Consider the following 13,598-nt stretch of genomic DNA (forward strand, 5'->3'; position numbering starts at 1 on the left):
TCCCTTCGGCGGATATTAGCTACTCACAAATGGCACCCTTACAAAATCCAGCTGCTGCAGCATCTCAACGAGGATGACCTAGATCGGCGCACTGAATTTGCAGAATGCGCAAAACAAAAATTGGAACAGGACCCTCAGTTTACACAGAACATTATGTTCAGTGATGAGGCAAACTTTTTTGTGAATGGTGAAGTTAACAAACAAAGCCACCGCTATTGGTCTGACACTAACCCACAGTGGAAAGATCCCTCCAAGACTGTTGGAACACAAAAATTTATGGTATGGTATGCTATATGGGGTACAAAGATAGTGGGGCCATTCTTCATCAATGGAAACCTCAATTCCACTGGTTATCTGAAATTGGTACATGAGGATGTGTTGCCCTCTTTATGCACTGAAGATGGCACGTTCCATGAGTTTTTCCAACTTGATGGTGCACCACCACATTATGGGTGTCAGGTCCGAGCATTCCTACATGAACTGTTTCCTGGAAAGTGGATTGGTCATCGTGGGCCAGTTGAGTGGCCACCACGGTCTCCCGATCTGACCCCCTTAGACTTTTATCTTTGGGGTCATCTGAAGGCAATTGTCTATGCTGTGAATATACGAAATGTGCAGCATCTGAAACAACGGATACTGGAAGCCTGTGCTAGCATTTCTTCAGCAGTGTTGCTATCAGTGTGTCAAGAGTGGGAGAAGAGGGTTGCATTGACAATCCAACACAATGGGCAGCACTTTGAACACATTTTATAAGTGGTCATAAACTTATAAATAGCTCATGAAAGAATAAAGTTACGTTAAAACCAAGTACACCATTGTTTTTCTTATGAAATTCTCAATAAGTTTGATGTGTCACATGACCCTCTTCCCATTGAAAAAATAAAGCTAGATCCAAAATGGCCGACTTCAAAATGGCCACCATTATCACCACCCAACTGGAAAAGTTTTCCCCCTCCCATATACTAATGTGCCACAAACAGGAAGTTGATATCACCAATCATTCCCATTTTATTTAGGTCTATCCATATAAATGGCCCACCCTGTAGAGTAGGGTTCTTGTCAGATGTTTGAGATGCCATATCTACGGGATGCCTCTTCACGGTACTAATCTTGTAAAATATCCAGATATCAGGGAGCTCTTCTGGAGGAGGGACCTATTCTGCATACCTCTCCTGGTGAGCAATGCCCAAATGACGTCATACCAGAAGGATGGCAATAAAGATAATGACTACCTTCCCACAGAAAAAAATATAAATAGTTGAAAAAACACTCTAAAGACATTAGTTAAGCTATTCAGAGGATCCAAACTCTTAATACATATTTTTTGTCACAGGATATGAATGAACCAGCTAACAATGTACATGGTTCTGTGGATAACTGTCCAAACGACACAATTGAAAATCCTCCATATGTGCCAAGTAAGTTTCACTCTCTAAATAAAGTTTAGGAATACATTATTTTCAATATATACTGCAGAACTAGTGGAATAATGTATTTCTTTATAAAATGAGGTTTTACTATTACATATCGACTAATTTTTAGCTTCTAGTCTGTCACCCCCAAGGTGCCTTTTAAACTGGTGTCTTGGTGTGGTCAAGAGCTTTTTACACTGTTACGCCCCCTCATTTTGCATCTTGGGGACTTCCCCTGTTTCGGATGGACAATGCTCATTTCTAGAGTGAATACTTCCCTGTGTGTGTGTAGATGCGCACTAACACTGACTGTGCGACACGGTCACACCGTTCATTGTGAGCATACACACAATGGCCAGACATGATCTCCTATCTGGCTACTCTCTACTAATATCAAAAGACTGACTGTCACCTCCAAACAGAAAACAGGTGTGTACAGGTGCTTACTAAGAGTAGCCATCTCCATATATTACTAACAAATAAAGTAGCACTCTGTAGTGCTATAGTATGCAAACATGAAATATATGAAATTTGAATTGCATTACTACTGTAGAAAATAGGAAAAATTAAGAATACTTAGCGCATAAATTGGCCCATTCATGTGTACCTGGTAGCCATGATAAGGCGATTCTTGTTGCTGGGAACATATCTAATATGAATCCTCTCTTAGGCTAAAGCCTACATCTATATGGGAAGGTAGGATCCTGCTATAATTAAAGCCGCCTGAGGCTGAGAGGTGGAGAGTTCAGTCAGAGAGCCTATGTATACAAATATTAATATCTCTGCAGCCTAAGAGAGGATTCACACTAGGTAGGTTACCAGCAACCAGAATCTCCTTATTGTGGCTGCCGGGTACACATGAATTGACCAATTTATGCGCTAAGTACAGGGTGGTCCAAAAGTAGGGGGACAGAAAGTGTAATAAGGTTATGAAGGGGGAGATTTATCAAACACTAAATTACAGCCGCCTGTCTGGATCATCCTCCAATAAACCATGAATTAGACATGGACAATAAGCTTTCCACCCAATAGATTTCAGGATTCGCATGATAGAAGCTCGTGAAATTCCCAATTCCAAAGAGGCTCTTCTGGTGGACTTTTTTGGACTCTGAACAAATGTTTCAGCAACAAGTTGTTTATTATCTTCTGTACAGACTGTTTTGGGTCGACCAGTTTTTGGAGCATTAAGGATTGAGCCAGTGGCATTGAATTTGTCACTAATGCAGTAAATGGTTTGTCTCTTTGGGGCTTGAGTACCAAATGTTTCAACCCAATTTGCTCTAACGGTTTCAGCATTTTGAGATTTCCAATACTCTGTTAAAATCCATTTTCTTTGATATATATTTAAATTATTTGCCATTATGTGTTATCTGAATTATCTGAAAAGGAAACAGATATGGGGGAGATCTATCTGTGAAAACTAGATCTGTGAAACTGGCTCAGTTGCCCTTAGGAACCAATCAGATTCCACCTTTCATTTTCCAAAGAGTCTGTGAGGAATGAAAAGTGGAATCTGATTGGGTGCTAAGGGCAACCGAGCCAGTTTCACTTTACACCATGTTTGATAAATCTCCCCCTTCATAACCTTATTACACTTTCTGTCCGCCTACTTTTGGACCACCCTGTATTCTCAATTTTTCCTATTTTCTAGAGCAATGTAATTCAAATTTCATATTTCATGTTTGCATGGTATAGCGCTACAGAGTCCTCTCTACTAATGTCGCGCGCTGCACTGGTACAACTGGAAGTATAATGAGTGGCTTTTTAGAGGAGGAGATAGCACAGAACATAGAGCACCTGACTTCATTGCATCACCGAATAAGTAATTATCCCCACCATGTCCAATGATAATATTTTAGCGTTAAATATAAAAAGCACTACCTTAGGCCCCCTTCACATGTCTGTGTTTCCAGTACGTGTGGCATCTGTTTTATTCACAGATACCACCCGTACCCATTATAACCTATGGTGATCTTCACATATCTGTTTTCTTTCGGCAACACGGATGACAAGGGCCAAAACAAGTCTATGGGTCCGTGAAAAACACATACAACACATGGATGGCATCAGTATACCATCCGTGCGCTGTACGTGTTTAACATTGCAAAATATAGGAGAAGCTTTGTAATTTCATTCTTTCTTTATCCATACCAGAAAAACCCTGATGGCAATCTGATCCAAAGCACTGATGAGACACTGATGGCTCACTGATGACACAATGATCCAAAACACTGATGAGGCACTGATGAGACACTGACACCAGTATTATTTTTGCCAGTACCGGACGTGTGAAGAAGGCCTTATCTACATGTGTTAAACTCTGAAACCTCATACATACAGCGTATGAAACCTTTAATATGTGTATGTGTGTGTGCATGTATACATATATACAGTACAGACCAAAAGTTTGGACACACCTTCTCATTTAAAGATTTTTCTGTATTTTCATGACTATGAAAATTGTACATTCACACTGAAGGCATCAAAACTATGAATTAACACATGTGGAATTACATACTTAACAAAAAAGTGTGAAACAAGTGAAAATATGTCTTATATTCTAGGTTCTTCAAAGTAGCCACCTTTTGCTCTTGAAGCTCATCAAGAGAATGCCAAGAGTGTGCAAAGCAGTCATCAAAGCAAAAGGTGGCTACTTTGAAGAACCTAGAATATAAGACATATTTTCAGTTGTTTCACACTTTTTTGTTAAGTATGTAATTCCACATGTGTTAATTCATAGTTTTGATGCCTTCAGTGTGAATGTACAATTTTCATAGTCATGAAAATACAGAAAAATCTTTAAATGAGAAGGTGTGTCCAAACTTTTGGTCTGTACTGTATGTATATATATATATATATATAATATATACATACTAGCTATTGAACCCGTTCTACGCCCAGGTGGCGAGCATTTATATTGGTATATGGCCTCCGTCTTGTCACGTGCTGCTTCCATCCTGCGCCCTAATCTTGTCATGTGCTGCTCCCATCCTGCGCCCCCATCCTGTTTTGTGCTGCTGCCATCCTGCGCCCCCATCCTGTCATGTGCTGCTGCCATCCTGCGCCCCCATCCTGTCATGTGCTGCTGCCATCCTGCGCCCCCATCCTGTCATGTGCTGCTCCCATCCTGCGCCCCCATCCTGTCATGTGCTGCTCCCATCCTGCGCCCCCATCCTGTCATGTGCTGCTCTCATCCTGCGCCCCCATCCTGTAATGTGCTGCTCCCATCCTGCGCCTCCATCCTGTCATGTGCTACTCCCATCCTACGCCCCCATCCTGTCATATGCTGCTCCCATCCTACGCCCCCATCCTGTCATATGCTGCTCCCATCCTGCGCCCCTATCCTGTCATGTGCTGATCCCATCCTGTGCCCCCATTCTGGTATGTGCTGCTCCCATCCTGCACCCCCATTCTGTCATGTGCTGCTCCCATCCTGTGTCCCCGTTCTGATATGTGCTGCTCCCATCCTGCGCCCCCATTCTGTCATGTGCTGCTCTCATCCTGCGCCCCCATTCTGTCATGTGCTGCTCTCATCCTGCGCCCCCATTCTGTCATGTGCTGCTTCCATCCTGCGCCCCCATTCTGTCATGTGCTGCTCCCATCCTGCGCCCCTATCCTGTCATGTGCTGCTCCCATCCTGCGCCCCCATCCTGTCATGTGCTACTCCCATCCTGCGCCCCCATTCTGTCATGTGCTGCTCCCATCCTGCACCCCTATCCTGTCATGTGCTGCTCCCATCCTGCGCCCCCATTCTGGTATGTGCTGCTCCCATCCTGCGCCCACATCCTGTCATGTGCTGCTCCCATCCTGCGCCCACATCCTGTCATGTGCTGCTCCCATCCTGCGCCCTCATCCTGTCATGTGCTGCTCTCATCCTGCGCCCCCATCCTGTCATGTGGTGCCCCCATCCTGCCATGTGGTGCCCCCATCCTGCGCCCCCATCCTGCCATGTGGTGCTCCCATCCTGCGCCCTCATTCTGTCATGTGCTGCTCCCATCCTGCGCCCCCATTCTGGTATGTGCTGCTCCCATCCTGTGCCCACATCCTGTCATGTGCTGCTCTCATCCTACGCCCCCATCATGTCATGTGCTGCTCCCATCCTGCGCCCCCATTCTGTAATGTGGTGCTCCCATCCAGCGCCCCCATCCTGTCATGTGCTGCTCCCATAAAATAGTGCCTGAGTCAACGTATGCGCATCTCACAATATCTGGCGCCATTTTCTTGAAGAAACTGTGTCTGGGAATTTGCACACACAGTGTCTTCACTAAAATGGCATCGTAGTGCAGTATGCACTCGCTCTGACTCAGGCACCACACTGCACAGGCACCACCCATTTTGGCTTTGAACAGAAAGACACATTCACTGTCATATATAACATTTTAAATTTTATTAAAATAATTACCTGGAAAAAAAAATTATTGTGCAAAAACTTCTCTGTAAACAACATTTTTGGTGTAAACTCTGTGGTCTTTCTTTAAGTTGCCTTGTTGATCAGTAGCAAAAACTTTGACTTTGATTTGTTGGAAGGATTTTGTCCTTGAAAAGGCGACATAAAGTTGGCCATGGCTGAAGCTGAAGGCTGGAGATGGCAAATATATGCCAACTGAATCCAGTGTTTCCCATTGACTTTTGTTGATGGTCATAGTGACGCACCCCTGGGCCTGTGTCGCGCAGCGTTGCGCACGCGGGAGCTTACCCGGAGCCGGATCTGTTGAGGGTTGTAGTCTCGTGGCGGTGACCCGGTCCGTGCCCAGGGAGTCAGACTAAGTGGCGCTGTATTAGTGGTAGATGTTGTACGACTACGCCACCCGTTGAATACAGCGAAGGAGCTGCCGCTGCAGGGCAGACCGCTGAGGCCGGTGGTAGGATTGTGCAGCGTGATAGTATCACCCCCAACGGGAGGTGTATGGCCTCAGGGCAGCCGACGTGGATGATGGGGGTAGCAGGAACCACTCGGAGACGGTACGGTGTAGTTCAGGGTCTTTACTGGTGACAAAGATAGACCCTCCCGGAGTACTGGCTAGCGATTGGGGCCTGGTCAGTCCTTGAGCAGATGGGATCTCCCCTAGCTAGGTGGAGTTGTAGGCCTCCCAAACTAACTGTACTCTTCTGGCTACCTTGCTAGAGGCGGGTATAAGTAGCCCACGTCCCTGAGTGTACCGTGTGGTGCTCACCCGTATGGCCGGTGACTCGGGGCCTTCTAGTAGCTTCCGCTCCACGACGGCGGTGCTGGTCCCACGCGTGTGACCGTGCCTTCGGGTTTCTTGGCCAGAGGACCTGAAATCCCCTGCCGGTCGGTTTCTGCTGCTGGATAGGAGTTAGTCCCCACAGCCTCGGACTCCGGGTCCGGTGATAGCTTCTCAGTCAGGGCGAGCTCTGCAGCTGCCAGCCCCTGACTCTTTGTAGTACTGCTCCCACAGAGCTCCTGTTGTTTCTTCCTATGCTGCTTCTCTTCTCTGTCTCTACTTCTTCTCTACTCACTAACCCTGCCTCAGCCCTAGGTTTATATAGGCGAAGTTCTTCCCCTCCCAGGACTGGGCAGGAGGTGTGGCATGCACAGGATCCCTGACCAAGAGACCTCCCACCTGCTCTCAGACATAACATTGCCGTTACTGTGGAAACCAGACCCCTGGGGTGCCACATTCCCCCCTAGTGAAATTTAGTACTCCGGGACTAAACATATTTTTAGAAAAACATAACAAGGTATAAACAATAATAATACAATAAGAAAAACACATAAAGATGGTTACGGCGTGTCCGCAACCGGGTGCAGTCTTTGAAGAAAAGCAAGGTGTCCATTTCACCAAAACAGGGAGACGTAACCAGGTAGGGGTCTGTCCTGCCCCGAGTCCTTAACAGTCTTTAGTCCATTCCTAGGTTACGCTCCAACCATGTACAAGGATTCCCGGTAAATCCACCAAGGACTCCTATAAATAACTAGAAACACATAATTATACACAAGCAACAAGAAAAACAGGTAACCACAAATAAAACAATTTATACACTTCAAATCCTCCAACGTGCGGGTAACTGGCCTCTAGTGGCCCTAGTGGACCTACGGAGCTGACTGTCTAGCCCTGAACTACAGGGTGTAGGAGCTGTCAAGGGTAAACTGGGCAGCTGTCTACCGGCTCTTTGGCTCACTAGGGGTACGGCAGGCTCACTATAAGCAGAGGGTTGATCCTCCTGTTCTGCTTGTGTGGAGTCTTCTGCCTCCTGGACCGGCTGCTCTTCCAGCTCTACCTGTTGCTCCGTAGGCACTTGGGATGCTGGTTGGAGGAACGTGAGGACGGGTACCACAACTGCACCATTGACTTGAGTCCAGGACCGAGGGAAGTCTCCGAGCACAGTACTAACCATATCCTCCCTTTCCTCTACGGGTCGATGATCTTCTTGTTCCTCTTCAGGGTTCCGTAGCTGTTCAGGACACTTCTTCAGGTGATCCCGGGATACAATGGCTATGGTCTCCCCTCCGTCTTTACTGATGGTACAGACTTTCGGGTTCTCGTGGCTTGAGGGCAGTACGGTGTACGGGTCCTTCTCCCACTGGTCGTCCAACTTGTGGAGCCGTCTTTTCCTCTTCAAGACCTGCTCTCCGGGTACCAGGGGAACAGCGGGAGCATACTGGTTGTAAGTTTTCTCTTGTCTTTCCCTAGCCTGACAGAGACTTCGCTCCACGCTCTCCTGTACTTTCCGGTACTGCTGCTGCCTCTCTGTGTCCCAGTCTGCTTCTGGTGAAGTGTCCTCGGGTGTCAGGACTCCCATTTCCAGGTCAACAGGTAACTTACCAGGTCTCGCCCTCATTAGGTAAGCCGGGGTACAGTTGGTGGAACCTACCGGGATGTGGTTGTATAGGTCCACCAGATCGGGCAGCTTCTCAGGCCACAGACTGCGTTCTTCCAGGGGCAACGTTTTCAGGAGATCCATTACCACCTGGTTCATTTTCTCACAAAGTCCATTAGTTTGCGGATGATAGGGTGTCGTCCTTATCTTCCGGCAGCCATACAGATTGCAGAATTCCTGGAAGACCTCCGCTTCAAAGGCAGGTCCCTGGTCCGTCAGCACTTGGTCCGGGTACCCGTGTGGATGGCAGAAGTGCTGCTGGAAGGCTCTAGCTGCTGTTTGAGCCGTTAAGTCCTTAACGGGGACGACAACCAAGAACCGGGAGTAATGATCCACAATGGTTAACGCGTAGACGTAGAGCCACTTCTGCTTGGGGTCAGTTTTACATGATCCAAGGCTACCAGTTCCAACGGCTGCCGGGTGACGATGGACTGCAGGGGAGTCTTCTGGCTGGCACGGTCCTTCCTTCTTAGGTTGCACGGGCCACAGTCTCTGCACCACCTCTCGATGGTTCCCCTCATGCCTACCCAGTGGAACCGCCCACGCAGCAGGAACTCCAGCTTCTTCCATCCGAAGTGTCCAGCCCCGTCGTGGTATGCCTCCATCACCATGGCTGCGTCTCTCCGTGGCACCACTACTTGCCAGATTAGTTCATGCGTCCGGGAGTTAACCATTCTGCGGCACAACTTCCCCTTGTAAAGGAACAGTCGACTCTTCTCAGCCCACAGTTGCTTGGCTTCCTCCGGAGCGTCTGGGTCAAGGCGAGCCTCTGGCCGAGTCAGCATCTCCTTCACCAGCCGGACGGCAGGGTCACTGTCTTGCGTTTCCTCCCAGTTGTAGTGAGGCAAGGGGTTAAACGTAGCGGCTTGCTTACTCCTTACCCGATGGGAATACTGGATAGTCCCATGACGGTGGAACGCGGGGAGTTCGACTTCTTCCAGTCCCTCTGGATCTTCTCCTACGTCCGGTAGGTTTGGCATCCTGGACAGGGCGTCCGCGTTGGTATTGGAGCGTCCTGCCCGGTATTTGATTGTGAACTCGTAGTTGGACAGACGGGCCATCCATCTCTGCTCTAGGGCACCGAGTCTTGCCGTGTCCAGGTGTGTCAACGGGTTGTTATCCGTGTACACGGTGAACCGGGAAGAAGCGAGGTAGTGCTTAAAGCGTTCGGTGACTGCCCACACCACTGCCAGGAACTCTACCTTAAATGAGCTGTAATTCTCAGGGTTTCTTTCGGTGGGTCGCAGTTTTCGGCTAGCGTAAGCGGTTACTCGTTCTTTCCCCTGCTGGATCTGGGACAGTACGGCTCCTAGCCCGATGTTACTTGTGTCGGTGTAGAGGATAAAGGGCTGGCTGTAATCAGGGTACGCCAGGATTTCATCCCCCGTGAGGGCCATCTTCAGCTGGCGGAAGGACTCTTCTTCTAACTTCTCCCATTTGAAGGGCGGCTTCTGGTTCTTGGCCTTCCGGGACTGGCCTATCAGGAGGTCCTGCATAGGAGCTGCCTTTTTGGTGAAACCGGGGATGAATCTGCGGTAATAGCCTACCAACCCGAGGAACTGCCGCACTTCCTTTACACTGGAGGGACTTGGCCATTCCTTAATTGCGGTGATCTTATCAGGGTCGGGAGCCACTCCGTCAGCGCTCACCACGTGTCCCAGGTACTGCACCTTTGGTTTCAAGAGGTGACACTTGGAGGGTTTTACCTTTAAGCCGTAGCTTGCCAGAGCTTCGAACACTTCCGCCAGGTGTTTCAGGTGGTCCTCATAAGTCTTGGAATATACGATGACATCGTCCAGGTACAACAGGACCGTCTCGAAGTTTCTGTGGCCCAGACAGCACTCCATTAATCGTTGGAAGGTTCCCGGTGCGTTGCAGAGTCCGAACGGCATACAGGTAAACTCGCTAAGTCCCATCAGGGTGGTGAATGCGGTCTTCTCCCGGTCCGCCTCTGCTACAGGAACCTGCCAGTACCCGCTAGTGAGATCCAAGGTAGAGAAGAAGTTAGCAGATCTTAAAGCAGCCAAAGACTCCTCTATCCTTGGTAAGGGGTACGCATCCTTGTGTGTGATACGGTTAATTTTCCGGTAATCTACACACATCCTCATGGTGTTGTCTTTCTTTTTGACTAAGACTAGTGGAGCTGCCCAGGGGCTACAGCTATCCCTGATCACCCCAGCCTCCTTCATGTCCCTAAGCATCCCCTTGGCGTGTTGGTAGTGTGCAGGGGGTACGGGTCGATACCTCTCTTTTATGGGAAGATGGTCTCCCGTGGGGATGTGGTGTTCTACCCCCTTGACTCGCCCGAAGTCTAACGGGTGTTTACTAAACACTCTCTCGTACTCTTGAACCACCCGATAGACTCCCTGTTTCTGGTGTGAGGGAGTGGAGTCAGTACCCAAATGTAGTTGCTGACACCAGTCCTCCATTGTTTCTTTAGAGCCGTTACCTTCCTCCGGGGAAGATGGAGGCAAGGGTTCTACGGACTGTATGGAATTTTGATTGATGGTATACAATTTGGCTAGCATGGCATACCGGGGCAGGTACACTTCCCTCTTCCCGATATTTATTATGCGAACGGGCACCCTCCCATGGCGTACATTGACCACCCCCCGTGCTGTCAAAATGGTGGGCCTACTGTCTGAGTAAACTGGTTCTACCATTGCCTGGTAATCTCTACCTCTCAGACCAATAGCTGCCCGGCACCAAATCATCATTTCACTTTTTGGGGGCATGGCAATAGGGAAAGGGTCACACATTCTTACGCTACCAATCTCACCACCGGAGAGTTCTATCTGTTGCCGTCGCATCAGTGCCCGGATCTCTTTCTGGAGCACTCGCTGCTGGCCGGAGCTGGCGTTCTTGGCAACCTGTTGTAAAAGGAAAATCACCTCTGCAAGACAATTTTCAATTACATTAGTTCCTAGAGTTATCTTTGGGTGACTCTCGTGTTTATCAATGTCTACAATGATCAGTCCCTGTGCTGCCAGTTCGACTCTACCGATTTTAATGGTCACCTCTTTAAATCCTATCTGTGGCACGGGCTGACCATTGCTGGCGATGATACTCAAGTCGTCGTCAGGGTAGCGGGTGATATCCGAGTCATTCCAGTACTGCTTGAAGAGCACGTACGGGATAGTGGTGACCTGTGACCCGGTGTCCAATAGGGCACTCATAGGGATGCCATCCAGTACCACAGGCAAGACTGGACGTCCTCCCACATATCTGTCGCGCCAGTTCGATGGGCCTGATGATCTTTTTCCTGGGGGTTGGCCCTCTACCCCAGGTTGTGCCAGTTTAAAGGACAGTACCTTGCCATATGTCCGGGTTGATTGCAGCGGCGGCAGATGGGTTGTCCGTCCTCGTTGTATCGGTCGCTGGGTCTTCCTCTGGCCGGTGGGGTCCTCCTTGGTCGACGCCACGGGATGTCCTCCGGTCCGGATGCCAGCTGGATCTTCCCTGGAGTGGAAACCTGTAAAGACTGCACAGTTCGGGTTAGCGCAGCAACGCTTTTAGCTAGCTCTTGGACCTGATGGTGCAGGTCTGGAGCCGGGTCATTGTTCAAAGCCTGTGCATCAGCTCCCACAGGCCCTGCCGACAAGGGCGCCGCCTCCTGGTGGTAAGTGGTAGTGGGGCGTCTGTGGGTCACAACGCCACCTGGTGCTGGTTCTCGGAGCACCCGGATGGCTCTGTCCTTGAACTGTGCAAATCCCAGATGAGGGTCCTGTAAGGCCATTGCCCGCAACTGGGTTCGGTGGGCATTGCAATATAAACCCTCTATAAATTGTTCAGTCAACAGCCTGTCCTCGTCTCCCACGCCGTCAGGGTCGGTCTGCTTAATGGCTCTCAGGGCCTCTTGTAGGTTCAGGGCATAGTCCCTTATACTCTCATGTGCCCGCTGTTTGCACCCGTAGAATCTAAGCTTGATCTCGGCTGAGGTGCGGGTATCAAAGGTGTCCCTCAGCCGGGTTAGTATCTCTGCGACAGTCCTCCTCCCAGGTGGCCAGGACTTTACCTCCCTTTGGGCTGCCCCGGTTAATTGGGCCACCAGGATGCTCACTTTTTGCTCCTCTGTGAGGGGATACACCTGGAAGAGGCTATCCAGCTTTTCTCTAAAGTCATGCAGGGTATGTGACTCCCCTGAGTACTGGGGTAGCCAGGCTGCCCCCGGGATATAGGGCATGGTGAAAGGCATGACCGCAACAGCGGTGGCGCTGGCGGGGGTTGAAGCGGTGAAGCTCTCCTCCGTATCCGACATCCTTCTCCCCCCTAGTGGACCGTGGCCTACCTTGCGATGATCCTCTTCCGTAGGCCGCGGCTCCGCAGTGGATCGTCAGGGTTGAGGACCTTCCGTCGCGCTCCTGTGACGTCGGCGTCTGCTGGGCTCCTTCCAGGACCTTACGCAACGTCCGGACGTGAGGCGGGGCTTCAGTTTCTCGCGCGCTTTCGGAGTCCACGCCCCTCTTCTTCCCGCGCGGCGTCCTCAAGATGGCGTCCAATGGCGGGAAAACTCCACGGCTGGCGGGAAGAAGGCCGAAGATGGCGCCGAATGGCGGGAAAACTCCACCGATGGCGGGAAGGAAGCGGAAGATGGCGCCGGATGGCGGGAATTTTCACCACAGGTAAGTTTGAACAGTCTTTTTCAGGCACGCAGTACCCGGTGGTTGCGGGCACGAGATCCTGCCGACTACGACAAAAGTTGACGCAACCCTGGGCCTGTGTCGCGCAGCGTTGCGCACGCGGGAGCTTACCCGGAGCCGGATCTGTTCAGGGTTGTAGTCTCGTGGCGGTGACCCGGTCCGTGCCCAGGGAGTCAGACTAAGTGGCGCTGTATTAGTGGTAGATGTTGTACGACTACGCCACCCATTGAATGCAGCGAAGGAGCTGCCGCTGCAGGGCAGACCGCTGAGGCCGGTGGTAGGATTGTGCAGCGTGATAGTATCACCCCCAACGGGAGGGGTATGGCCTCAGGGCAGCCGACGTGGATGATGGGGGTAGCAGGAACCACTCGGAGACGGTACGGTGTAGTTCAGGGTCTTTACTGGTGACAAAGATAGACCCTCCCGGAGTACTGGCTAGCGATTGGGGCCTGGTCAGTCCTTGAGCAGATGGGATCTCCCCTAGCCAGGCGGAGTTGTAGGCCTCCCAAACTAACTGTACTCTTCTGGCTACCTTGCTAGAGGCGGGTATAAGTAGCCCACGTCCCTGAGTGTACCGTGTGGTGCTCACCCGTATGGCCGGTGACTCGGGGCCTTCTAGTAGCTTCCGCTCCACGACAGCGGTGCTGGTCCCACGCGTGTGACCGTGCCTTCGGGTTTCTTGGCCAGAGGACCTGAAATCCCC

General features: G+C 50.2%; 1 protein-coding gene across 2 annotated transcripts in view; it reads left to right on the forward strand.

The window, feature by feature from the left end:
* The window catches only part of LOC141272921 (lysosomal alpha-glucosidase-like), a 352,018-nt gene that overhangs the window by 251,865 nt on the left and 86,555 nt on the right, over positions 1-13,598 (forward strand). For both annotated transcript variants that reach the window (XM_073684115.1, XM_073684114.1), the window contains one exon: positions 1,334-1,418. In XM_073684115.1, coding sequence (XP_073540216.1) covers positions 1,334-1,418 — 85 coding nt within the window. The remainder of the gene's footprint in view (positions 1-1,333; positions 1,419-13,598) is intronic.

Source organism: Phyllobates terribilis, unplaced genomic scaffold (assembly GCF_046119375.1).
Source record: "Phyllobates terribilis strain yellow unplaced genomic scaffold, ASM4611937v1 Scaffold_5__5_contigs__length_657084704, whole genome shotgun sequence".
NCBI classification, from domain to species: Eukaryota; Metazoa; Chordata; class Amphibia; order Anura; family Dendrobatidae; genus Phyllobates; species Phyllobates terribilis.